The sequence below is a fragment of the Trichoderma gamsii genome (genome assembly GCF_001481775.2).
Source record: "Trichoderma gamsii strain T6085 chromosome Unknown Scaffold_27.2, whole genome shotgun sequence".
In the NCBI taxonomy this organism is placed as follows: Eukaryota; Fungi; Ascomycota; class Sordariomycetes; order Hypocreales; family Hypocreaceae; genus Trichoderma; species Trichoderma gamsii.
Window position 1 is genome coordinate 209,755 of NW_020171364.1, and position 26,464 is coordinate 236,218.

The 26,464-nt window shown below is 48.7% G+C and overlaps 9 protein-coding genes across 9 annotated transcripts; 5 read left to right on the forward strand and 4 right to left on the reverse strand.

Moving 5' to 3' along the window:
- Nucleotides 1–1,249: 1,249 nt before the first annotated feature.
- Nucleotides 1,250–2,885, forward strand: TGAM01_v207374 (hypothetical protein; the record flags this gene model as incomplete). The annotated part of the gene is made up of 3 exons (XM_018807548.1): nt 1,250–1,811; nt 1,869–1,949; nt 2,008–2,885. 3 exons carry the CDS (start codon nt 1,250–1,252, stop codon nt 2,883–2,885), a joined length of 1,521 nt encoding a protein of 506 aa, XP_018659192.1.
- A 188-nt stretch (nt 2,886–3,073) lies between these two features.
- TGAM01_v207375 (hypothetical protein) lies at nt 3,074–4,969 on the reverse strand (the record flags this gene model as incomplete). Its single annotated transcript, XM_024550082.1, has 5 exons — nt 3,074–3,293; nt 3,790–4,282; nt 4,331–4,562; nt 4,617–4,641; nt 4,707–4,969. The coding sequence occupies 5 exons, from the start codon at nt 4,967–4,969 to the stop codon at nt 3,074–3,076; spliced, it is 1,233 nt and encodes a 410-aa protein (XP_024405170.1).
- Nucleotides 4,970–5,675: 706 nt separating this feature from the next.
- On the reverse strand, nt 5,676–7,442 carry TGAM01_v207376 (hypothetical protein; the record flags this gene model as incomplete). The annotated part of the gene is made up of 4 exons (XM_024550083.1): nt 5,676–6,440; nt 6,509–6,655; nt 6,735–7,250; nt 7,386–7,442. The coding sequence occupies 4 exons, from the start codon at nt 7,440–7,442 to the stop codon at nt 5,676–5,678; spliced, it is 1,485 nt and encodes a 494-aa protein (XP_024405171.1).
- Nucleotides 7,443–9,783: 2,341 nt separating this feature from the next.
- Nucleotides 9,784–10,976, reverse strand: TGAM01_v207377 (alcohol dehydrogenase; the record flags this gene model as incomplete). Its single annotated transcript, XM_018807545.1, has 4 exons — nt 9,784–9,796; nt 9,849–10,747; nt 10,800–10,866; nt 10,915–10,976. 4 exons carry the CDS (start codon nt 10,974–10,976, stop codon nt 9,784–9,786), a joined length of 1,041 nt encoding a protein of 346 aa, XP_018659189.1.
- Nucleotides 10,977–13,347: 2,371 nt separating this feature from the next.
- TGAM01_v207378 (hypothetical protein) lies at nt 13,348–13,791 on the forward strand (the record flags this gene model as incomplete). The annotated part of the gene is made up of 2 exons (XM_024550084.1): nt 13,348–13,370; nt 13,422–13,791. The coding sequence occupies 2 exons, from the start codon at nt 13,348–13,350 to the stop codon at nt 13,789–13,791; spliced, it is 393 nt and encodes a 130-aa protein (XP_024405172.1).
- A 2,465-nt stretch (nt 13,792–16,256) lies between these two features.
- Nucleotides 16,257–16,880, reverse strand: TGAM01_v207379 (hypothetical protein; the record flags this gene model as incomplete). Its single annotated transcript, XM_018807544.2, has 1 exon — nt 16,257–16,880. One exon carries the CDS (start codon nt 16,878–16,880, stop codon nt 16,257–16,259), a length of 624 nt encoding a protein of 207 aa, XP_018659188.1.
- Nucleotides 16,881–18,358: 1,478 nt separating this feature from the next.
- TGAM01_v207380 (hypothetical protein) lies at nt 18,359–19,509 on the forward strand (the record flags this gene model as incomplete). Its single annotated transcript, XM_018807543.1, has 4 exons — nt 18,359–18,416; nt 18,606–18,737; nt 18,932–19,126; nt 19,310–19,509. 4 exons carry the CDS (start codon nt 18,359–18,361, stop codon nt 19,507–19,509), a joined length of 585 nt encoding a protein of 194 aa, XP_018659187.1.
- A 998-nt stretch (nt 19,510–20,507) lies between these two features.
- On the forward strand, nt 20,508–21,267 carry TGAM01_v207381 (50S ribosomal protein L34e; the record flags this gene model as incomplete). Its single annotated transcript, XM_018807542.1, has 3 exons — nt 20,508–20,545; nt 20,654–20,777; nt 21,079–21,267. The coding sequence occupies 3 exons, from the start codon at nt 20,508–20,510 to the stop codon at nt 21,265–21,267; spliced, it is 351 nt and encodes a 116-aa protein (XP_018659186.1).
- Nucleotides 21,268–21,905: 638 nt separating this feature from the next.
- TGAM01_v207382 (alkaline phosphatase) lies at nt 21,906–22,709 on the forward strand (the record flags this gene model as incomplete). Its single annotated transcript, XM_018807541.1, has 2 exons — nt 21,906–22,398; nt 22,498–22,709. 2 exons carry the CDS (start codon nt 21,906–21,908, stop codon nt 22,707–22,709), a joined length of 705 nt encoding a protein of 234 aa, XP_018659185.1.
- Between the last annotated feature and the right edge of the window lie 3,755 nt (nt 22,710–26,464).

The window sequence follows — 26,464 nt, forward strand, 5'->3', positions numbered from 1 at the left end:
GACTTGGAGTAGATGGCGTTCGGGATCCCACATCCAGTCATAATCGTCATGATCGTCATCATACCCTGGCAGCATGTTGAAAGGCGAAGCATGCTCGTCCTCCGTCCGAGTCTGTAATGCTCCATCAGGTTCATCCATAATGGGCAGTCGAAACGCGGTGTTGAAGTTGGTATCAGTATCTATGAAAATGGCAATGTTTCCAAGGGTCTGCGAAATCACAAATCTCATCAGTATCATTGTTACATTAGAGGTATCGAGATGCTGCGGCAAATGTAACGCGATTGAGTGTGAGATTGATTTGAAGAATCGCTAACCTTGTTTTTGTAGATCTTATAGGACGTTGGCGTTTTTGGACCAGAGACTGATGCAACCAATAGCTTTTGAGTACCCAAAGTTGGCCAAGGCAGCCTGGCCTGTTAGGCTGACTCTACATTGAAGAGAAGAGAAAAAAGACCGTAGCACAAAGTTGGATTGTAGAGATATTTATAAACTTTCAAGCACATTTTTTGATTCTATCCGATTCTATTTCGAGGCCAAGCCTAGAGTGAACGTTGGTCGGTGCCGTCACTCGCTTGCAGTATAGCATCCATCCATATTCTCACGCGACGAGTCAATCCCTGCTTCCATAAAGCAAGGCTGAGATACGTAGCCGAATTGAGACGTGCCACCTCAGCGCGTGTGATTGTGCGATGCAGCTCTGATTGGATTGGGCTTGGAGGGGTATTCAGGCCTCCCGCCGAAGTGTGGTCGCATTGGTGTCCTCTTTTGTCGGGAAAACTCCCGCATGATGCGTCTCATCCGGATTGGTTGATTTGGAGGCTCAATAGTGGTTCTCATGTCTTGTCTGGAGACCTCCCGCATAATACGCCTTGTCCAGATTGGCTGATTTGGAGGTTCAATATTGACGCTTATTGCCCCGTTCAGAGAACGCCCACATCATGCATCTCATCCAGATTGGCTGGTTCTGAGGCTCAGGCGCTTATTGCCCAACGCGCGCTTGTCACACCTTGGTTCATGTGGGAGGCCACGAGTTTGACGCAAAGGCAGTCTTGAGAGGCATTCTTGACAGGTTGAAATCACAATTGTCACAATATAAAGATACGAGAGATGTCTTAAGTTTTCACATGCTTTTATTCTACGTAGCATCAAAGCAGTACTCAGCAACAACATCAACAAGATTCAGACAAACACCGAATTTTCCCTAATTCATTCGTCTTATACCAACACGTCTTACACATCTACATACAACATGTCTCAGACCATGACAACTACCTCACTTTCCGTCCCACTACCCCTGGACATGACCACCGAGGATCCAGTTCCATCAACCAGCAGAGCCACTCATAAATTCTATGAACCAATCATCCTCTACGAGGCTCTTATCGACGCAGTCAAACATACCGCCAAGCCGCCAGCCCCAGAGCCAAACATCAACATCGAAGACCCAAAGCAAGTCTTCTGCGCCTTTGTCAACAAACTCAGCCACGTCTGCGACAAGGAGAGGGGCGGCAATACAGTCACCTCCTTCGTCGTGCTCAAAGACCAGCACAATCCTGCCAGAGCTCACTTCGTCTTCGCAGCCAACAGGCAGACTGTCAGCGAACTGGGAGTCACGGCTGCCTATGTCAAGTCTCTGCTTCAGAAGATAAACATGGCACCCGATGAAGAAGTGAACCAGCATAATGTCAGGAGCTCGCTGCTCTACCACATTTTGCGGTTTAATCGCCCCAGAGTCTCTTTCTATTTGCGCAATCTTCGCTCTCAGGCGGCCACTTGCCTTGAAAGCTGCCAATTGACTGATACAGAAGAGGGTACGTATTCGATAATTCAGAAACTTGACGACTATAGAGGTAGCTAATATCATATAGACGACCTAATTGCAGAGGAGCTAAACAAGATTCTGGTCTGTCCCAGTATTGGCTCGAATGAGAATGATCTGCCAGTTGACTGTAAGCATTGCATCAAAAAAAGAGCACAAGCAACCGCTAACTTTTCCTACTTGATCAGACCTTCGCCAGTCAGAGACAATGATCCAGCTCCTCGTCCGAATGGAGAAAACCCCAGCCGGCGCAGCAATCAAGACTCGCGCCATGGAAGAGCGAATGCCCGGCGTCACAAGCATGGAGTGCTGGCCGAAGCTCTTCCACACCATGAGCCGCATCTTGGCTTACCTCCAGTCCGTCAAGTTCCTGCTCCGTGCAAAGAGAGAGTGGCCGAGCCTCTTCCAAGATCCGGCCGTAGACTTCCTTTCGTCGAGTCGTCAAATGGTGAAGCCAGCCCGGCAAAAGAGTCAGAGAGCCGACGAGATCATCGGGCGCATGACTCGCAAAGCAAAGAATATTGAAATCTTTAGAAGATTTGTCGAGGCTTTGCAGATGTTTGACCTTGACGCTCGAATCCAACATGGGTTTAGAAAAGATTCTTTCAAGCCCGTCGCGCATGCGGAAGTCATCGTGCTCAACTGGCTGTTGAAGCCAGGAGAAGTTGCTCCAGACAAGTTTTTCAATGACTGGGCGTATATCGGCAGCGGCAAGCCGACTTGTAAGCTATGCGTCCATTACTTCCGTGAACATCGATCAAATGTCGAGCATCGACGTTCTCACGGCAATTTCTATCCTAGCTGGCGCATTCCTGACGTATTTCCGCATCAAGGTCAAAAGGCCATAGAGCAGAAACAAATAATGGTGGATCGAGTGCTGGAGCAAGTGAGAAAGGATACTTTTGATTTGGTGAGGAAGAAGGCTTCGCCAAGTATGAAGGAAGCTGACTCCAACACACTGACGGCGAGAATGACGCTTAATGAATACTGGTCTGTACGGGGGTCACAAGACGATGATTTTGACGATATTGCATCCAGATTGGGAGGAGTAAGCCTGAATTCTTAGCAGAAGTGGTTTCTTGAGGAGAGCTAGCGTTTCATTCTTGTATTTATCTTGCCTTTCAAAGGTCCCAAACCGGCATTTCGCATCCCATCTTTACCTCCCAATCATGACACAGCAGTACTTTGACAAAACGTTTCAACTAGTGCCATATGGACCATCATCAACCCATTTTCCTGGTGTTGGTGGTTGCTTCAACCACTTGTGCAATCTCCCGAACGAGCCGCCCAAAATAGGCGACGAACTGTGCGTAAGTCAATTACAGGGCGATCAGTGTCGTTGCCCGTGTTGCCCGTGTTGTCGTCGCCCCCTTCGGCAGGCTTTGAAGAGAACATGCCCATGCTTGCGAAGTTGTGCAGCTTTGGCCCAGAGGGTGCGAAAGACTTGCGGGATGTGATTGAGAAAATCTGCTGGCTGAGGTATATCGTCAGTGTCGCGAGTCTATTTAGGGGCCTGGCGATGCGACTTACAAAAAGTAGTATGAATGCAGCGTAGGTCTATCAGGGGGAAAAGGAACTGTTGATAATCGATGAATGAGAAATTAATATGGATGTTGGTATGGAAAACGAAAGTCGAGAAGAGAGGTTTGTTTTCCAGAGAAATACTTTTCTCGTTGCTACGGCAAAGCCGAAGCATAAATCTTACTTCGCTCCAGAACATGGAAAGTGCTACCATCTGACTCTTATTAGCAATGAAAGACGCGGCATATAAAAGCTCGCATTGCTCACTTCATTCATCGAGTCCCCTTTTCCCAGCAGCCACCAAGCTCAATCTTCCAGGCTTGTCGCCAGTGCCCGTCCAGTAGAACAATCCTCCGAGATTTTTGTGAGCTACATACTTGGCCTTCATATAGACAGTCCTCGGAACATCAAACGTAATGTACCCTTTACCGCTATTTGTATCTACGTACCAAGCTGCCACAGATGCCTCTTCGACCACGGCGTTATCTACCCATTCATCTGGAATCTCGCAGTAGTCCATTTCCCCTGCGCCCTCAGTAGAGCAGCCAGGCCCCTCGGCGACGGGAAAATATCTCGCATAAGCAGGAACGCCAAATATGAGTTTCTGACTGGGGAAGCCCTTGGATAGAATGTATTCAACGCCGTCTGTGGCGCATACGCCGAGTTCTGGGTATGAAGATTGGAGGTTGCCTCGAGGGGAGTGAAGCTGGGCTTGATTGCCGCAGACGCTTGTCCAGGAGCCGGTGAAGTCGTATGCCATGAGATTGATGTAGTTGACTAGACGGGACACTGCTCGGAGATCAATGTGCTTGAGGATGTATTGGCCGACGGGAAGAGCGGTAGTGAGAAGATGTGAGTTTTCAGGAAGCACGTTGCGGCACTCTTGGAGAAGCTTCACATAGTCATGACCCTCTTGTGTGTTTTTAGGGTGTTCCCAGTCAACTGCTATGATATCAGTAGAGGTTCTTCGTAGAAATGGATTCAACATACTATCAACACCGTCGAGTTTATATCGGTCACAAAGATGGCGAACCTGCTTCGCCAGCGTCTGTCGCCCGTTGTGACTGGCGGCCAGCGTGCAAAACTGTTTGCTATCGGCGCCTCCTCCAATGGATACAATCGTCTTGAGATGAGGGTTCTGGCGCTTCAGTTTGGCAAGGGCATGCAGAGCGCCTTTCTCACCATCGACATCCTTGACTAAGTCGGCGTGCTCATCGATCCACTACTCGGATTTTAGCTACTTGGTTCAGCAGTGAGAATGGATTTTATATCATACGCGAAGAGACCCATCTTCATTAACACTGTACAAATGATGTTAGCCGCATTTTCGAGCTATACATACAAGGCTGCCAAGGCGGAGGCTTACCCAACAAAGGCATAGAAGATGTGCGTAATATTGCCCACGTCAAGAGTCGCAGGCGTCTTGTCTTTGTACACCAGCCAACTGGGATAATACACGCCATTCACATAACCGCGAGACATAGGAGGAGGACGCGTCTGATAGCCATTGTTGGCGTCCACGGGAGGCCGCGCAGCATTTGGTGGATGTTGGTGATGCTCTTGTTCCCCGTCAGACGAGCCGCCCATGCACGAGCACGGACAGAACCAGGCTCGGGACCGAGGGGTCATTCTGATGGAATGGTTTTCTTTTTTAAACAAGAGAGACTTAATTGAATTTACTGATGAATCTAAGATGAGATTTTGGATGACCTGGTTGAAAACGCTGCTGGTTTAACTTTGTCTAAAGCTGAGGTGATGCTGCAGGACCCCACTGGTGCTCCGCCTCTTTGCAAATCTTATTGCAGCTTGTCACACGTCAGCGCCTTGTTGCAGCATCCAAAGTACTGGTTGGAAGTACAAACACACAAGAGTGAATTAATCTTGGATTTAAGCTTGAATCAAATCAGTAGAGAAGCAACGGCTATTGTTGTTGAGCGGTCTAGTGATTTGAAGTCCCGGAAGCAGCGGTCGTGCTGTAATACTACCTACAGCATTCATCGATATAAGTTAAATGGAACGCGACACATAAACTATATGATTAGGTAGCTCGAGTAGTCAACGCCCCGGCAGAACTGGAGAATTCTTATCGGAAGATTTCAACGTTTGCAGGCGACTCTTCTCGGTTCCAGCAGCTATTGGCTATAAGCCCCCGAGTGGCTTTCTCAAAGTTTAATGACAAGTAATGAGCGTCGCTTAGCTGTTAAAAATGGAGACTAGAAATCCGGTATCTACCACTAGGATATTACTACTAGGTAGTATGATCATTGGCATCGAATTCATTATTCGTAACATCTATTCGTTTATCATAAACCAGTATCCAGCATTATACATCCCATCATTCCGAGCAATAAAACCAATCGCTCACATCGCCATCGCACACCATATTGCCTTGTTCATCAAGCGTTAACGTACCCCACTGCCGTTCGCCATAATCCTCCATCGGCGACGGCCCCAACCCGCTTCTAATGCGATCCAACTCACCTCTCAACCAATACGCCATAATGTACCAGCCCCTGCCTGTAGCTGCCGAAAAGTCGTCTTGGTATACCCTCAGTGCTTCCACCACTCTTTGCTGAATCTCAATGTTATCAGTGGCCGTCCATGCTGGAATGAGACACAGTGGTGCAAAGCTGGCGCCGAGCGGCCGATACTGCGAGGCATCGTGAGCCAATTTGATGGCGTCGTTGGCCATGTTGTCCGCCTCTTCAACCATGTCTCCATCGTCAGCTCCAAAAGCACGCAGATACGCGTTGAATATCAGGGCAGACGCCAATAAGAGGCCAACTAAGGCCTGGTAGTGAATACGAGTCTTTATAGACCCGTTCGTTGGTGATTCGGACACAAGAGTGTCAGTGAGCTCCAGAGAGCCTTTCAACAGCGGCAGTTCGATTCGGATCCGCTGATATGAAGTAAGAATGTCATCGATGTGTTTAGCAGGTTCACGCAATAAATCTGGAATTCGAGCGAGACTTTGCATCTGCAGGCTCGTAAATTTCCGTGCGCTCTGAGTAATGGGAGCTGGTGGGCCAAAGGCGCGGTCCTTGAGCCGCAAGTACCAAGAGCTCAGCCGTATCCTAGGGTTGAATATGGCCTCCAGAATCTGGCCAAACAAAGATAGTCAGTAAGAATTCGAATAAGAGTACTTCCTATGGCCACTCTAGAGCTTACAACAGGTACATAGAGGGTGAGGCGTATGGTGTCTTGGAACTGGTCTGAAGATTGCCCAGACTCTTGCCTAGACTCCATTGCATCAAGCAAGTATGCAAGCCCTTCCCCATGACTGACTTTTTGATCATTATCTCTTCCAGTCCATCCCTGCACAAGTTAGAATAAACATGGTTAGTTCGCGTACCTAGATACAAAAGTTTGGCATTTGTTAATGCAGCTTACTTACTTGGCAAATCAGTAAGATATATACGGCGCACAGCGTCTCTGGTCTACTTGCTTTCTGCGGATCATTCAAGCAAGTTCTTAGAGCCTGCAACGCATTCACATAGTTGACCAGAGAGCCTCGAGACAAGGAAGTCTGCTCATGCCTTCGTAAGTGTGGATAGAATCCAACCATGGCCTCTACCGCTGCATCCAGAGCTTCATTGGTACCCATACGCCTGGGCAGATCCTTGAACCATGGGCCGTAGCAGCCAAGGTCGTAGCTGGGGTCGGTGATGTCCAACAGAAAAACAAAAGCTCCAGACCGAGCAGAGTCTCTGCTAGACGCAATGCTGACGATGGACCCTGGGCTGTCACTCTCGGTCTCAAACTGGAGAGATGCTCTGCTTCGGGCCTTCTTGGACGATCTCACCGCTTGCAGATCCGTCTGATCTTTGAACTTGTATCGTAGCTGGCCACAGCCCACACAAGCGATCTTCAAGCGCGCGCACCGAGAGCAGGCGGGCGTGGCCATGTCGCACTGGATGTCATTCTTAGTGCCATTGACATCTCATATCCAATCATGGTGGAGCTGCTGCATGGAGACACCCAGGGATGACCTCGCATTTCCATTTTGGGAACGACAATGGACTTGGGCCAAGCACTAGAAACGAACCTTTTTCTTCTGCTTCCTGCACGCATCGCATCCGCGATAACTGGGCACACCCGGCATGGTGGCGGCTGGTTGAGCGCTGCGTGTTGCCTAAACTGGCAATGGGGCTCAGTCTACTCCGTATAGTTGGATGAGGATGACGCCGTTCCAGCTGTTGTGCGTGTGATTATGTCCAATGGCTTTAGGCTGTTATGATGGCTTGATTGGTCTACTTTCATTGGCTTCACTCTCCGATGCGATGGTTGAGAATATACATGTCGCCATGCAGAATCGAGACGAGGGGAAGAAGAGAAATGCCAGACCAGCTCGTCCAAGGCTTCTTGTGAGGCTGAGTCGAAGGATTCGCGATGATGTCAGGGGGAGAGTCTCCTAAAAAGTGCTACAGCCATGTCACGTCTCCGCTCAATTAGCTCAACGCGAGGCATTAATTGGTCCAGACAGCCACAGCTTTAGCGGGTGCGGCGCGGCGCTCAACCTGATTAGGACAAGGAGAGATCTCTGTGGCTGATGCAGGTTCGTTACTCTTACTCATCTAAGCCAAGAGCTACAAGATTTCGTATAAGATCAAACGGCTGGATTGTCCTGTACCTTCCTTCTAGTTGAAAACTGTCATGTCTACGTTAAATTTGTTATGCAATTCAGATCTATTCCTTCGAACTCGATCAAACAAACGCCATCCTCACGATGGTAGATCACATCACGACATGTGGAGCTCATCAACAAAGCATATACATTGTTTGTATCCAAAATTAAATGCGAGTTTGATGAATTAACATTTCAATTTGCACACCGCTGAGCCTGGATTCCTCTTCCATGTTCATGATATTGTGGCCGATGGGTCGTCTACGAAACAAAATGGCTGTAGCACTGAATCTCATAGTAATACATAAAAACTTTCACAGTATTAAACAGTATTTCTAATGATGTGCAATATTGCTTTGGACATGAAGGGTCCAAGAATAGATAAACACGGCATCGTACAAAGGTCTAAAATCATTAGATAGATACATGAAAGAGGTCGGCTAAGGATAATGAATTTCTTCTTGTGAGAAATGGAATGATTGAGAACAAAATATTTATATACTTAGGCATATCGTTTCTCAGCATATGTAATTGATCTACTTAATAAGCGTCATAGCTTGCGCTTCGCCATACATCAAATCAGCGCTAAAGACTTTCGTGAGAGTCGAGAACGCATGAAACAAAACACCACGAATAATAAATTTTCCTCGTTAAAAATAGACCTGTAAGCAAACATGATCATGGTGGATCATTCCTTAACTTCGTTACGATCGCTCCAGGTCCCCTCGATCGTCTGCGCTGATTAGTTATAAAATCAGCACTAATGACTCTATTACTCGAAAAGGCAACATCATGCCTGGAGTCGTCGTTGTGTTTCATTTTTGGTTTACATTCGTGAATACTGAATGATGTCGATCGTGAAGTGGTTTGCATATATATCGGATGAACTCACCAATATTGTCGCGCTCAAAATTGAACACAACACGCCACTAAGCCTGCACTGCCAGTATAACATCCGACTTCAGCAATCTATAATACTGTTTCTCACATCTCTATCAAACACAATGTTTGCCAAAAGTTACGCAACGATCTATATGGCTCTAAGCCTACTTGCTATCCTTGCCGCTGCAGGGCCCCTCGAAAAGCGCCAACAATCAGCAACCCTTTCAATCTTTTCGCAGGGCGGCTGCCAAGGAACAGCCGATAATTCTATTCAGATTTTCCAGCAAAACTCTTGCGTAGAGTTCAGCCCGTCTACAGGAAGCTTGTCATTGGATGCGAATTCGCAAGTAGCCACTTTGCAGCTTTTTACCGGTGGTGGCTGCGGACAGGCTGCACAGGCAATCACTGGTAGCTCAACCTGTATATCACCCGGAATCCAAGTCACAGGAGTCCAATGGCACTTAGGCTAGGAACCCACTTGAGCGCTTCAGTGCTTGAAGATTGGCAGAGCAAGTTTTTCAACAGGCAAAGATATTCACCGTTGGTTCATAGTCGTCTGTTGCCATCCGAAAAGCCTCGATGGTGTAGTGGGGATGCGGAAATACTTGACTTTTCATCAGACAACGCTATGAAGAATAATCTGGGAAACGTGCGACATTACAATCTAGTTTTGAAGCTGAAGGGGGGCAAAGGTAAAACTGGGCCCCGTTTCGGGGGGGCACAAGGGAAGGGTTGGTAGCTCATAATCCAGCAGAGGGGGAAACAGGCCTCATTACCATCAGCAATAATAGACTACTTCATGTTGAGTTGTAATGGAAACCCTAGAAACTACAATTGCCCTTGTTTGCGATTGAGTATATTGTATTGTCACCTAGAAGAGAGCCTAGCTATTTCATAAAAACTTCCAAGCTCCGTATTTGCCCCCCTATCTTCATATTTATTTCCCAACGCTGAAATTTAGTGTTAGTCTCTCGTCCAGTCTGTTGAAATAGCTTGACTTACCGTGCCACAAGCTTCTTAGCGCTGACTTTTCCTTCAAATAGGGCCTGAACTCCGTCGGGAATACTGTTCAGGCCGTCTGGAAGTATCTCTACAGGATGTGGTCTGAATTTGCCTTCGGCTAGCAGATGACTCAAGTACCGATAGAAGAAATAGGCAAATTCACCATCGGCGTATGCTTGCTCCTCATTGATGAAACTGTGGGGGACGTGATAAGCGGAGGAGACGAATGTGCGAGTGAACTTGACGGTTTCGGGAAACTTCCAGCTCTCATCGGTTGGAGGATCCACCATATTGATGTGGCCGCCGCCCGATGCAACAAGAACTTCAGTAATGCGCTCATAACTGCCGTGACCAGAGACTGCGTCGAATGCAATCTTGATTTGGGTAGACCCGGCGGCATCCAGAATTTGGCGAGTCACATCCCCCTTTCGATAGTCGATGATATGGTCGGCTGCGTTCAGGGATCGGACAAAATCGATTCCATTCCCAGCAACAGTGATTATGGGCCCAATCTTGCTCAGTTTAGCTAGCTGGAGGGCATATGCCCCAACGGCAGTTGCTCCGCCCCAAATCAAAATGGGTGTCTTTTGACTAGCATCGCCAACAGTGGTTGGAAGAGGAACGCCCAGATACTGGTACAAGGCCAGAGCCGCTGTCATGAAGGACAAGGGAAGCCCGGCGCCTGATTCGAGGGAAATATTGGGGGGCAGGCGGAAAGTAGTCGAGGCCGGGACAACAGTGTACTCTGCATAAGTTCCGTGAGGCTGGAACATTCTGTGGAAACCTGCAACTCGGTCGCCCGGTTGGTATTCAAACACTTCAGACCCCACAGCTTCGACTGTGCCGGCCACATCATCACCGGCGTTGAATGCATTTGATTCGTCACGGTTTTTGGTAGACTACCAAAGTTAGCTTATAGATGGCTCGGGGCCGAATAATTGCATCAATCACCTTCCAATCCTTTGGATTCAGTCCGGCATAAGCGACTTTGATGAGAACATCCTTCGGCCCTGGCTTCCTAGCGGCTTGTGAGTGACAAAACTAATTACCAAACTGAATGACTTACGGAATTTGAGCCTCTCTCACAAAGCCTTTGGTAGGCTGGCCGTAGATGACGAACTCTTGCATTTTGATGAATTTGATCTTGATTCAAAGAGAAGGCTTTGAAGATATTATGGATTGTTCGAAATGGTAAGTTCAGCGTAGATAAAAAAACTGTGGTATTGTAGAAAGGAGGTTGTAATAGTTGTTATTTTTTGCTGTCGTATTGATAGAGTCTGGCGAAGAATTGTTGTTGGGTGTAGTATTGTAGAGCTGAGCTGATGAACACTATTGTTATATATGATGAGAGTGGGATGTAGATCGTTATTTATATTTGAATTTCCATATGTTTACATCATTTGTTTTATATCTTTAGCTTGAACATGGTGTTTACTAACATCCAGGCTTTTGTGGCTTGATAGAATAACATGGCTGCTGTTTGCAGAAATGCCGACAAAACTCCGTTGTAAGCAACGACAGAGATGTCGTCAAGCGCCGCTGTCAGCTAAGCGACTAGGCGCCCGACTCGAAATTATTAATACAAAATTTACTGCTAATAGACATAGCCGAGGTTACCATAACCAATCATGTGTTTTTTGTAGCAAACCCTTGTTATAGTTAACAATCAAAGCTAGAAGTTGTAGAAATACATGAATTTATCAGCTGCGCTGATTAATCTCTACATTTATAACGTTGCCTTCAGTATAACGAAGTACGCCTTTGCGGTTTAAATTGAAGTGAAGAGAGGCGAGATTTGGGTGCAGTAGAAAACAAGCTTCACGCCAGGGAAACCAAGACTCCAAACTCCCTCCAATGGAAAATACATGGTATCGAGCGTTTTTGTTTCTTGAATGAACTGACAATTAGTAGAGACTGATTTAGACAACACTGGTGTGACTCTTGGAAGGATAAAAAAACCAGCGAATTTGGTATGTCGCAAACCTTGATCAAGAGCCGACTTCGGCATTCATGGCGCGAGGAAAGTTCAAGGGTGGTATACGAACAAGCGATAAGTCATATAGATACTAAACATAGAAGTATTGAGAGCGCAGTTTAGAAATCGCAGACGCATTCGCAACGAGCAGCTTCGTCACTCTCGCTTCTACCGTCTGTGATGGACAAAGTCCATCATAGATGAAGGCTTTTTGAGCTAGTTCCATGCAATGCTGCTTGTAGCATTATTCCTATCTCTTCCATTGATTGGCATGACATTGGATAGCAGATGAATGATATTTTGATTGGTGGACTAACCAGTCTCCGCCGAATCAACCTTAGCACCGTAATGAATTGGCTCAGGCAGTAGCTTTTTAGATAACAAGGGCCAGGACACCATCTGCTTGAGATTCATGAGATTCAGGGATGTAAGGCCAAGACAAAGCAATTACCGCCAAGTATGGCCAGAGGAGATGCAAGTATATAGCAGCTCTCTGCCGCTTTGACGCTTATCCTAGATGACTTCTGCCTGTTAAAATCCACCGTATGCCCTCTCTATGTGCGGAAAGATAGTCTTGATATCTCATCATATGACAATACCACGCCCGCATAGTAGTCTACATCTCTCTCTGGTTGGCTAAAGACATTGCCAACGGGTTTCAGAACTCATACAGCATCATCACCTCAGCTTGCACAAGAGCTGAGAGAAGTCAGGCAAGAAGCTAATTTCTGATAAGCTCATTAAATAACTGTAATTTGGGAGGAACTTGTAGCAGGTAGAAGGCATCCGCAGAGAATCGGTCACCCATAATGATATCCAAGGGGACAACGCTTGAAGCAAGAACGAGTCAGTCATTATCTTTTCTGACCAGCTTCGATAAGTATAAAGTTTCTATCCGTAAAGAACAATTATGAGCTCAAGTTACCAATCCATGCTAATCTTGAGGCGAGCTGGTTATACCTGATCCATGCAGCAAACGATATGGCCTTTATATCTCTAGGTAGGTAAGTACGAAGTATAAGAGTTACGGCACACAAGCTCCATGTTATCATGCTATCAATAGTCAATGCGGGGCTTTACGCTGTCGTAATTTCACAGCCAACCACAGCCGGCCGCAGGACGGTCGCAGGCTTCTCGGTCTCATTGATGGCGCGTACACGTAGGTATATGTACCCCAGAACCGTTAGTTCAAGTGAAAGCCGCATTTTAGGCAAATATTTGTTTCATTAGGCGCTCGGCGATACTTCTCGCTGACAATTAAATCGATTCGCGTTATATGAAGTGCTGAAATGGTCATAGTTCGATTGAGTATCCCAAAGCATCCATCAGTGAATGAGACCAATAGGAGCCTTCCATTGAATTACTATAATATCATGTGGGGTGTAGTTGGTGTAACGTTCGTATCGGATAGGCGTCACTCTATTGTAGGCCTCCCAGGCCCCCAATTGTCGTGCATATGTACTCCGCATTCAGACTTCAAATCTACAGGTATCCGCATCATCATCTCTCTCTCAGTCGTGCAACATGGCTTCTATGCCTTACAAAGAGTAAGCTGCAGCACTTATGATATAATGACATGCGCTGATCTACGTACCTAGTATTACTTCTTCGCCTCCCATCACGTTTGTTGTCGGTCCTGATCAGAAAGAGCATACGATCCATTCTGCCCTCGTCGCACGTCAGTCAGCGGCTTTGAACGCGCTCGTCAATGGGGGCATGAAAGAGTCCATAGAACGGCACGTTGTATGGAATGACGTCGACGAAGAAGTTTTCACTCGTTTCAGCCAATTTGTATACACTGGAGACTACGACGAAGCAATGCCTAGCAAACGCGAGATAGAAGCAGTAACTCCCTGTCGAGTAACTCCTCGTCGATTAAGATTCGATCAAATAACAGGCGAGGATGGCTTAATCGTGAAACTAATAGTCGAGCTACTGTCGCTAGACTCTCGATTTTACCTAGCATGAGAGCATCATCAAGGGAACCTGAAAACGTCAGTCCGGAAAAGAAAAAATTGTTATGGGACAAATTCCAAGCGCTCTACCCATCCCCGTCGAGCCAGCCTATATCCACCCCAAAGTCTGCTAGCTACGACTATACTGATGTATTCCTCAGTCATGCACGGATGTACATCTTTGCAGATTATTACGGAATTGATTCTTTGCAGACCTTGGCGCTCCATAAACTATGTCGAGTTTTGATATCGTTCGACGTTTACGTGGAGAACTGTGGTGATATCATACAGCTTGTGCAATATTGTTTTGAACATACTATCAACAAAGGGGGACAAGTAGAAAGATTGAGGGCGCTCGTCTGTTTGTATACTGCCTGCAAAGTGGAAGAATTGTGGAACGTCACTGACTTTAGGGACGTTGCAAAGACATTACCTGACTTCACTACAGGTCTTATAACGTCGCTGCTAGATCGGCTGGACTAGAAATCTCTTATAGCTTCAAAGTTTCTAAGACTAGATTGTCTCGGCTATGATTCGTTTATCTTTCTTTATACACTATTATATAGTTCGAACTGTGGCTACATACTGCACGCATGTACCTATGCGTAGTTCTACCTCAGCTATATCCATCACCAAATGTCGTTGGCTAACAACCTGCTCTAGTCCAAATTGGAGCTGCCTACTATACCTTTCCTTCTTCGAAGAATCTAGTTCTTTAGCCCATCATACAGCCAAAGCACAGACTAGTGTAAAGGCTCAGCACGGCCTCGCAGACTTCTCGCATACATGTGCTCAAATCTCATTGGACACAATCTCGATAAAAGGGAGACAGGAATAAGAGAGGAGACAAGCTCGAGACTAGTACTACCAAAGGAAACCATCCGATGTGCTCCGTGCGCAAAATGGCAATAAAATGTGACGGTTTGTGTACCTCGGAGAAAAGAGCCCTTGTACAAAAGAGAAAACATGTGCAGAGCACTAAACCCCTTCCATGGGTATTTCATATTTGGCCCCCAATGGGATTCTAAGTATACCAAAGCACTACCATGTCACGTAGTTCCTCTTCCTCCTCTGCATCTCACTCACCTAGCGTGTAATCGAAAAAAGAAAAGACAAAGTAAAAAGAAACAAAACGTGCTTATCAAGGTCCCCTGCGTTACTTGGGGGCCCTTTACAAAAAACGGTGAGAATCCTTTCAACTTAAGCGACACAGCTGCATGCAGATGGACGGCCAATCGGTGTTGAGCTCAGGATCAGCTAAGGGACGACTTCATATACTTGAGACGAAGCCAGTTCAGCCTCGTATACGGAGTGAAATCAAAATGGAAAAAAGCAAGGATAGGGAAGAAAGATAGGACAACATCTAAAAGGGAATGAGCTTAAAATGGCTTTTGGGTATCTTCACAAACTATCATAAGATATTACTCGTTCGTTAATTATGGAATAATAGCAACCTAAACAACGGAGCGAGGACCACCGTTTAGATCATGCCATCGGAAGAAAGAAAGAAGAAGAAGAAAAATTGCGAGGATTCATATAGAATGGAATATTTCCCTAGGAGATCTGTTGTTTTCTTTGCGCGTGCTGTTGTTTCCTTGGCTTTGCCTACTGCATCTCTCTGCATTTGCGCAAGCGTCTCTCTCTCTCTCTCCAGAGTAGATAGGAAAACGTTAAAACAAGCACCACCAAAGCGTCATCCAAACAACAAAAGAAAGAGAAAATATTTGATTTCCGCGCCCGACCTTTCCTCTCTTTGTCCCTTTCCCTTCCCTAGCAATTCCATTTGCGCGCCGCCCTGAGCGTAGCAACAATCTTTAAAAAAGAAAAACAGTACATAAAAAGGGGATGGGGGGGAAATACAGAGAGCATCGGAGAATGAAAACCGATAGCAGCAGCAAAGATAAAAACCAGGCACGTCGTATATCTCGAGGATATACAGCAAAGGTTTAGATAGAAGAAATAGAAAGAAAAAACAGGTCATAAGACTAAAGATCCGACCGGAACGCCATTCGTTCATCACACCCTTTGTGGACCACCGTAAACCCCGAAAATTTCCATCAAAAATCATCCAGTGATTTGTTTGTAGCGACCCGCACCCGTGAGGCAAACTCTGTCCCCTCTTTCTGTTTTTCCGTCATCATGGGGCTGTTCTCCTCGAAGAACAATACCGAGACCGGGTCGTGAGAGGCGCTGATAATAAACCCATAGTCATGCGCGGGCGGTCGTTTTCCCGCGATTTTTCATTTTCAGTGCGCAACAAATTATAAGAATTGCACATGAACCCATAAAAAAAAAAAGGTAAAAGAAAAAGACGAGGGTGATTTGGCTGAGTCGTATTTTTTGTTGTTTTTTTTTTTTGTCTGTTTTTTTCCTTCTTGTGATGAAAGCCACCTTATCGTGCTTCACGTCATAGCCCATTACCTCACCTCAGCGTCAGGAAGGCGAAGGGTAATTCTGAAACGTCGCTACCGTCGCTTGCTACATGACTGTAGAAGCCAACAGCCGCGATTCGACATCGTCCATACCCATACCGTCCATGCGAGGGCCTTCCATGCCTTGCAGCCGCTGTTCTATCGCCTGGAAGCGAGGCTCGTAGCTACCGGCGCGGGCCTCGATGTTCTCCATGCGCTTCTCAATGTTGTCGAGGCGCTGCTCGATACGCATCAGGCCCTGGGCCATGTCGTGGCTCAGACGGTCCAGCTTGTTGGTGAAGGACCGGATCGAGGTTGCCAAGGGAGCGTTCTCCTGGCCGGGGGTGCCGGAGGGGACGCGCGGCTCGTGGTTGTGTCTCGGTTCCTGCAGGGCGAAGCGCCATTGGTTTCCCAGCTGGACCTCGCAGACGGCCTTTGCGCGGAAGGGGCAGTCGATCTTGCGCGTGGACGGGTTGCGCTTCTTGGCGGTGCTGTTGTACTTGACGCCGCCGCGGTCGCAGACGAGGTCGTAGCGGGTGGGCTTGCCGTCGCGATAGTTGGAGGCGCGGAGCTTGACAATCCCATAGCCCTGGTCCTTGGCCACGCGCTGCACCGACGCCATCAGGTCGTCAAAGGTCCGGAAGATGCCCTCTGGCGGGGGCAGCAGCGCCGGCGGGGGGGTATTCGGCATCGCGATGAGTTGAGCCACGGTGGCGAACGCGAAAGGCGCGGGCCTTTGAACGAGGGGAACAAGGTAGGTTGGGCGGATTGCGCGAAATGGAACTCAAGAAGCGACGAGATGCTCCCTGAGGCTGGAATCGGTTGCAGAGACGGAGAGCGCTTGGCGGTGGTTGTCGCGTTGGGGGGTGCGATGCTTGTTTGGATAGCTTTGGATTGCAGGAATGCAGAGCAGAGAGAGGCCGGGCTGTGAGGATTTTTCCAATCCGCACTGTTGGCAGGTTCGAGTTTCAAGGTTTGGCGTTGATCCGGTCCGAGCGACGCGGGCCAGTAAGATTCGGGCAGCAGCGGGAGATGGGGTACAGTGTAGGTGCGAGGAAAAGGGCAGCCCGTACAGGGCACTGCGCCGCAACTTATACCTGCTGTTAGCCCGCTGTTAGGGGATGCAGGCGCTAGCGCTGCTGCTAGAGAGTGCTACAACCGTCTAGCTGCAGGCGCTGGGAGGTCCGAACACCTTGTTGGCTGCTGCGAGTGCGAGCACAAAAAGCAACGACAGGTGAGAAACGGGCATGTCATCGGCATGTCGCCCTGTTCTTCTGCTCCGGATGGACGCTGCCACCCCCTCGCCTTTGCAGAGGTGAGGGCGCTGACAGGGCCTGGCGCCGTGTGCCGATTACGTATTTTCTGTCAGCTGTCGTTGCGGATTCCGGCGGCCGGTTGACGATGACTGGGGGGAGAGACGGTGCTAGATGGCGTCTTCTTTTCTTCTTTTGGGTCTTTTGGGAGAATACAGGTGAAAACAATCAAGACATGTCTCTCACAAATCAAAGTCGATGCTCGTAATTCTCTGCTTAAGCATCTAGCAGCTGCTACTGCAGCAGCATCGCAGCGTGTGGCCCATCCGTCACATTTCCAGAGGTGCGTGCATATGCAGATGGGACAACTCGTGCTTTAGCAGCAGCGCTGCCGGGTTACCGAGGTACTCCGTACCTGTCAAGTCTCAATCGTCGCCAACTCAATCTCGTACAGAGTACGGGAGTAAGACGACGCAGTCTTAGTGCTAACGCTTCCGATTCCATCCATGTCCCTGCCGGGGCGGCATCTCAAGCACTACCACTGCAGGCTAGGCCAATGGAGCACCTAGAGGAATAGCTTGCATCTGCTACTGACGCTGGGAAATGCAGGACCTCTTGAAATCTCCTTGCTGCAGTCCTATGGTTTTTGTGTGGCAACCCGAGATCAGCTACTCAGAATTCCTTCTCCCTTGATAGACATTTACTGCCCGCAACCTAATACCTACTTGAATATACCTATCTGATGGCTAAAGTTGGCAATGCTCGCATGGATCATCGTTCACATCGTATTGCCATCTCATCCATTTTTTGAGAGCAAAACATGGAACCAGCCGGGACAGGGATACGCAGGGGCCGTTTCAAGCTTTCCGGAAGAAGCTCCATTGCACGTGAAGTATCCTGCGGTATAACGACTAGCATGCAGCCCTTCGGAACTCGCTGCAAGGAGGCCTCAACTTTGGGTATGACAACGAACAGTACGTAATTGGATTGAGCAGCTTGATCTAGGAATATACATGTATTGTAGAAAACAATACAGCTCTGGACAGCATTTGATGATACTATATACCAGCAACAGTGTCATCTTCGTGCTAGGTATGCGCAGAGCTGCAGTCTTACTGCTGCACCCTCTGTCTAATATTCTCCGTATTGAGCACGGCGTTCAGTAAACATCTCTCCGGCCCAGGATGCCGCGTTTCACGGTGGTGGCCGGCACGGAGCCCAAGTACCCTACAAGTACCGCCAGCCTCTGGACGCCAGACACTCTTGCGCTAAGGCCAACTTGCGTGGCACCGGCGGTACGTACCTGATACGCCTCATCCCCTGTCGTTGCGTCAACCCACCCTAATCCACGCGCGGTGCTCATCACCAAATTCCCAACCAACCCTTCTAGAATCGCCCTCGCTCGCTCAGATCAGCGCTCATATCTGCGTGGGGGGAGCATTTCTTTGTTACAGTACGATACGCTCGGATACGCCTCGCCAGATCCCAGGTCATCCGGCTTTGACAGCCTCGGGGCATTGCTCGCTGCACTCTAAACTCTCGCTCGCTTTGCCTTTTTTGACTCGACCGATGGAGAAGAAGCCGACTGCGGCTCCCGATGGGGATGTTGCCAGCCAGATTGCCGCCGAGGAAAAGGCCATCAAGCTGGCAATGAAGCGGCTCAAGCTCTTACACATCAAGGCAAGTTGCTTGGCCCCGAGTGATACTGACGTTGGGCGAGGCTAACCGGGTATCTCAATATAGGAGCGCCTGCTGAGGAACACCATCCCCAAAATGCTGGAGCCTCTGGTGCAGAAGCACCCATCGCGTAAGACATTATCCTTTGCCGTGCATGCAATCTAGTGACCAATACTAAAACCCACTCTAGCAGACATCATGTACGCAGCCTTTATGAAGTCTGTCAACGATGCGCAGGCGTCCGTCAAGGAGTTTGCCGAGTTGATGAAGGATGACACGAGCAAAGCTGTGTTTGACCGTGCTGATAAAAGCAAGGAGGCCAACCCTTTTGGCATAGTGCCTTGGAAGCATAAGGATTATCCGGACTGGTTTGTCATGGATAAGAATTGAACGCTTTCTGGTTTCACAATTTGTTTTGTACGTTTCTTGCTTAAGGGGCGTTTTTGTATTTGATGATGGCGTTTATGCAGTAGAGGCGCTGAGGCGAAACTTGTGCTTTCTTTCGCTTTTAGGAGCCAGCTCACGCGCTTAAGCTATGGCCAGATTATAGGAAATGCAAGATTGATGATGGGAGTTCTCTGTTGGTTTTAGTTGGGTGGTCCCCAATTCTCAATTAATACAACAAATGCTAGTTACTATTACGAAGCTTCATCCAACATTTATGTCCCATCGTGAGCAACATACTAACTGGATTATAAGCCCCAAATAATATGTAGTATAAAAAGCCTCAGGAGATGTTACTAGCATGAAGAAAACATTACATTATTCTACTGTGCTCGAGAGATTTCCGTTGGATAGGAAGCAATTTAGCAGTGCCCAGAACCTCCTAGGGTAGCTTTTGGAGGAAATAGTGACGAATAGTGGGCAGCCTCTACATATAGGCAATCGGTGCATGACGCAAGATACTGTGCTTTTCTTTGGGTATTTGCGAACTTGTTATGGAATTAAACAACAATTCACTTTGATCATCTTCCAAATGGTTACAAAAGGCTATCTTGACAAAGTCTTGATGAATATGCTCAAGTCAAGTCCGCAATGGCCAAAACACCACGAAAGATGAGATTCTCGATATCAAATCCCCTTAGCGCTAAGCTCATAGTCCATATGCTGGATGCTCCAGAACACCATCCATCAAGCAATCATACCTCAGACTGCCAGACAACAGATGGGCGCTGGCGCCGCAAATTTCTGAGCTAAAGTTGGCAAAACTCGAAGCCCGCGATCACGTGCTCTCCAAGCGGGGTCATCACAGCTTGCTAGCGGCATTCTGATTCGCCAGCTTAGCGGGCACAATCTTGCCGTTCCGCCCACACAAATTTTACCAAATCTCGAAATTCCTCTTCCCTTGGTGAGATACTCAGAACAACCACCGAGCACCACCAGCAACAATGGCGTCCCACCGAGTCACCTACCGCCGCCGTAACGGGTGAGTCTTTGCGTTCATGTCCATCAGTTATTTGCGAATCATCTCTCGAATTGTTGTCGGCGCGCTGTCGTGCGGATCCAAGTGACTGACTGTCGAAATCTTTTACAGCTACAACACCCGCTCCAACCGGACCCGTGTCATCAAGACCCCCGGTGGTGACCTCCGAGTTCTGCACATCAAGAAGCGCGGAACCGTCCCCAAGTGCGGTGACTGCGGCTCCAAGCTCTCTGGTGTAAGTAATGGTCCTGAAACGATTTTTGCAACCCGAGAGAGATGGCGATGGAGGGGGAAGAGATGAACATGGGCAAAGCGACAAGACGACGGGATTCGAGGCTACGACCATGAGAAAAATCTTTCACGCCGACGACCAAACGCCCATACGCCGACGAATCAACGAACGACGGCCTTGAGTCTTCTCTATCGCCTTCGCCTCACGCTCACTCCCAACCCTTCAACCCTCTCACCTCTCGGCTGGAACATCTCAACAACACAACTACGAAAGAGACAAGCAGCTGACATACATCACCATATAGATCCCCGCTCTCCGCCCCCGCGAGTACGCCCAGATCTCCAAGCCCCAGAAGACCGTCCAGCGAGCCTACGGCGGTTCCCGATGCGGTAACTGTGTCCGCGACAGAATCGTCCGCGCTTTCCTGATCGAGGAGCAGAAGATCGTCAAGAAGGTCATGAAGGAGCAGGAGGCTAGCCAGAAGAAGAAATAAACAAATCCTTTTTTTAGAATCTTGGGAAGAAAAGAGATAAAACGAACCCATTTCGACTTGCTGGAATTTGTCTTTCTGTGTGCGCGGGAATGGCAAGGAACTCTTTTGGGGGGTTTGGTTCATTGCTATGGTGTTCATTAGGGCAAAAATATCGGACTGCATGATACATTACGGCCGAGCCGAACCCATGGCCGGTCTGCTGCTGTCTTTAGGACTGCTTTCCCGCTTGGTGATCTAAATGGAACGAACATCAAGTTGGTACTCTTGAATTGTCCCGTGAATTGTGTGGCCAATGAAACAAGATTTAAAATTCGTCGAGAAATCGCCCAAACTGCCACAAATGGCTCCGATATGCAAATCCAGACAAATGAACAATGACTGAAAACGCCCAATTTAGTAAACAAAATGGTCTATTCAAATTGCATTACTTCGGCACAGAAATCTCGTAGCAAATACGGTAAGTCACCATGACGTTCACGCAGGCCAAATGCCAATATCAATCTGCCCCGCGATAGCTAGAAAAAAACTTGAGCTTCACAGCCACCACACTTTCACAAGCCAAGTCTCTCTCCACAACACCAATGTCTACCGCACCTTGAAGCGGGATACCATATTTTCCTACATACACAATAGCAACAATGCGCGGCTCATTACGACTGCAGAATGGCCTCCGCGCTAGCCGCATATGCGCGCGCAGCACCAATAGCCAATTAGCAACACACTTTTCTTCACGGCCAGCAGCTCCAGTCAGCCTCGCATCGCATACAGCAACAACACACCTCCAACTACCCTTCCGAAGATCCCTCCACACATCCTCCAGCCTCTCCAAGAGCCGCAGCCGCAGCGACGGCCCTCCCGACTCTCCGCCGCCCACCAGCTTCAACGAGCTCGACGTGCTAGGCAGCGTGCCCGTGCCGTCGACGTCGGTGGACGTGTGCATGCACGACGGCTTCGGGCTCAACAGCGGCATCACGATCGAGGGCGGCGACGGGGCGCTGCTAGTCAGCGGAGAGGCATTTGCGTGGCGGCCGTGGGAGGTGATTGGGGAGAAGAGGCTGGTGAATGCCAAGGGGCAGTTTGAGCTGCCGCGGGAGGCGTTTGGGCTGTTTGATATGCTGTGGCCGAGACCTGGTATGTTTTCTCTTGCTTGAGGATGTGTGTGTACATCCATCAGAGCTATCTATTATATCGACTGCGAGGGTAGGGCTAACTATGATACTGTTTGAATAGATCTCCTGATCATCGGCGTGGGCAAACACAACTTGCCATTGAGTCCACAGACACGGCAGCACATCTCGGAGCTGGGCATGAGAGTCGAGATGCTGGATACCAGGAACGCGGCGGCCCAGTTCAATTTGCTGGCGACGGAGCGAGGCGTGTCGGAGGTGGCGGCGGCTTTGATACCCATTGGGTGGGAGGAGGGCGTGGGTGTTCCTCCTTGATACTTGGATGGCTTGTCAGGTTTAGACTGGTGGTTGTACGATATAATGGCTGTATATATATGATGGACTGGATTTGGAGAAAGGCTGCTGGCTACGATGGTCTTTGACTTGTATATCACTTGCAGCTATAGTAATGAGGCTATGTTGATGAATAATGGTTGAGTGACTGATAAACTACACTTCTATGCTATTACTAGGACCTCGTTGCTCTTTTATTTTATTGAAAATCCAGTTGAAACGATTATAACAAATCAATCCATATGTATCTGGGAATATGCTGCGGTAATTGAGACTCTTGGCATTTCTGCGAATCTTAGCTTGTGCTATCTATTGAGGCACACATTTAACGATGCCACTACAATGTTCTAAACATCCACCTCTCTCTGTAATTCTTCCAAAATATCAAAATATTCTAACAATATCAACTTATGTCTACAATATCCAGACCAATTGCAGCTCTTCCCCTACCGAATTCACAATCACATGCGCGTATGTTGTCATAGTTTCAGGGTAAGCCACACCCAAACAAGGCCAAATCCTTTTAGCGCGGCCTCACTAGAAAACAATCCTCTTTCGCGCAATGGCAAGCTTCCTCTAGAGCCCGTGACAATCGGTTGGCCACTAACGCAAATCCCCCAAATCCGCCTTGCTTTAGCTTTTTTCTTTAATTCCAAACCCGTCCTTGGCAAAAAAGGTCAAGTAGAGATAAGAAAATCCTCCGACAGCGGTGGACACTTCTTTCTTTTTTACTTTCTTTTACGGCAATGCATCATCTTGGCCAGTCAATTGCTTGGCGACTTGGAACTGCCCATCTTCTTTCTTCATTCTTGTCGTGTAAATCTTTGCCTTAAAGCGGATTTTGCGTGACTCACCCTGTTTTTTTTCTTGTTTTGAGAAGAAACCTATCAAGGTTCTCTTGTACCAATTTTCATTTCTCAATTCGAATTAAACCACTTACAATACCCGAGAATCTATTCAAACCTGCAGCTGCGTCATCCGATTTCTTGCTGAGCGGGAGCATTTCTGTTTCACACGGCTCTTTTTTTGTCCGTTGGTTTGCCGTTGTAGGCGAGCTTCTCGTCCCGGTTTGTTTGGCAGCGACCTTGCGACTCGCGCTAGGATTCTTTGTTTTCCTTCTTCCTTTTCTTTTCTTTGTTCCTTTTAAGCGGTTTGCGCATCGCGGTATAAGAGGGTGGAGCGCTGTTCCTGGCATTGAACTTGCCTTTGTTCTAGAACAAATCGTGTTCTGTTTTTGGCTTGTGGAGGTCGAATAATAATTAGCAGCGACAACACGACGTCACCATCGCGAATACCCGACCAAGCAAGAAGAAGAAACAAAAAAACACCAATTGAACCGCAAACACTCAATCGCGCCAATGGCAAAGACTGCGCAAAGCACAGCTTCGGCGCCGGAGTCTCTCTCCACAGACGCCCACGCCACCGACCCAGCGCTGCTTCGCGATCATTCCCAGCTCAAGTCTTACAAGACGAGCCGCTTCGAGTACCCCGAGATCCGCGTCTTCTTCCGCCAGCACGTCAAGGCCGACCAGCTGCCCAAGAAGCCCGCGCCGCTGCCGCTGCTGGTGTGCGTCCCGGGCTTGGGCGGCTCGGTTGCGCAATTCCACCCGCTGCTGAGGAGCTTGATTGATCTGGCGCCGTGTCTGGCCATTGACTGGCCTGGAGGCGGGCGGTCCAAGTTTGCGCCGACGCAATGGGAGGCGTATACTTCGGAGGCGCTGATGGAGCTGCTGGAGGTGGTGATTGAGGACCATCGCGACAAGGAGCACGGCCAGGGCGTGGTCTTGATTGCGCATAGCATGGGGACCATTTTGTCGGCGGGCCTGGCGAACCCCAAGTTGCCGCACAAGACGTCTCTCGCCAAGCACGTTGTTGGGCTGGTTGCCATCTGTCCCGTGTCTGGGCCGATGGAGGAATCAAAGGCAAAGCTGGTCAAGCGGCTCTTTTGGATTCCTGGCTGGATCTTCAATCTGTGGCGCATGTGGGATGGCAGAGGAGGACCTAACAGCGCCAGCGTTGCGCGCTTCGTGGGAGAGGGCGCGCCGGAGGAGCTGAAGCTCATGCAGTACCGTTATAATCAGCAGAGTCGGACGCCGGTATGGAGACGGATGGCATACGGCGCCTTGCCGGCTCGATTCGAGAATGGGAAGCCCGTTGGTGGCATTCCCGGTCCTGAGGCATGGGCAGGCTTGGATATTCCCGTCTTTCTGATTGGCGGCGAAAAGGATAATGTAACGCCGCCAAAGGAGGTAGACAAGATCGTCAAGGCCTTCCACTCACTTGACGATTCCATGGCGCATGACGAGACTCAAATCCCAACCGCGTCGGAGCTGGACTCGCCCGCGTCGGTAAACGGCTCAACACAGCTTGATGTTGCTGATGCCATCGTTGACGGCCTTTCCGCCGAAGACGCCGAAGACAGCGATCCCAACAGCCCTTCCACTCCCGTCGAGTATCCGCCAGACCTGCCCCCTCAGTCACAACATCCTCTTCGCGCCGTACGATCCATCATCCTCACCGGCGCAGCAGCAAACCACACACTCCTCTACTCCCCACGCACAGTCCGTGCCCTCGCCGGCCTCGTGTCCGACTTCCTCGCCGACCACATCACCCAGCGCCTCTCGCTCGCCTGGCAGCTCCAGCACCTCTCCCGTGAGGGTAAATGGGACGTCAAGAATCTCCTCAAGTGGCAGGGCGTCAAGCCCGTCTCGGAGCCCATCGGTCCCAGCAACAAACCCATCTTCCGCGTCATCAAGACCCTCCGCGAGGCCGACGACGTGCACTGCCCGGCCGTCTTCGCCGAGAAATGGGGCCACGCCATCAAAGACGTGATTGACATTTCCAAAGACCAGCCCGTCTACGACCCGCGCGGCCTGGAGCGCCGCGGCATCCACTACCACAAATTCCCCACCGTGTCCAAGATCCCCCCGGAGGGCGAAACCGTAGACCAGTTCATCAAGCTGGTCGATTCCATCCGCGAAGCTCAGCGTGAGCGCGCCGCAGCGGAAGGCTGGACTGACCCTGAGCAATGCGTCGTGGGCGTGCACTGCCATTACGGGTATAATCGCTCGGGATACTTTGTCGTCTGCTATCTTGTCGAGAAGTGCGGCTTTGCGCTGGCAGATGCCATTGAGGCGTTTAAGACGGCGAGGCCAAACGGGATACGGCACTCACATTTTTTGGATAAGTTGTATATGCGGTATGACCTCGAGGGGAGACCTGTTGAGAATTGAGTTTCACTATTCCCTCGCACATACTTTCTTTATTCTTTCGGATTTTTTCGACTTGGGTTTAACCCCCTTTTCTCGTGCTAGCTATGGACATTGGAGGAATATGGGATAGGATTTTAGATGGACAACGGTATGGGCACTTGCGGGCAAAATAACATGACATGAGATGGCATTGATGGAAATTTCTACTTTCAACAAGAAAGGGCAAAAACTGGCTTCTAATGATGATTTCTTTTTCTAGGCGTTGAGTGGATTATAGTGGAGAGACATATGATATCCTTTGCTGCGTTTGTGTTCAATATATTAAGATGGAAAGAAAAACAAGTCGCAGTCTCTTTCTTTCTATCTAAAAGATACTTGAAAGCAGCGAAAAATAACAAAACTCTGTCTGTGTCTGTGTACTAATACCGATTGCTATGCCAGTTGCGAAATCGCAATCTAAATGAACAAATATGCCAGCGTCTAAATAATCAACGTCTCAACATGTATACAACAAAAACCGAAAAA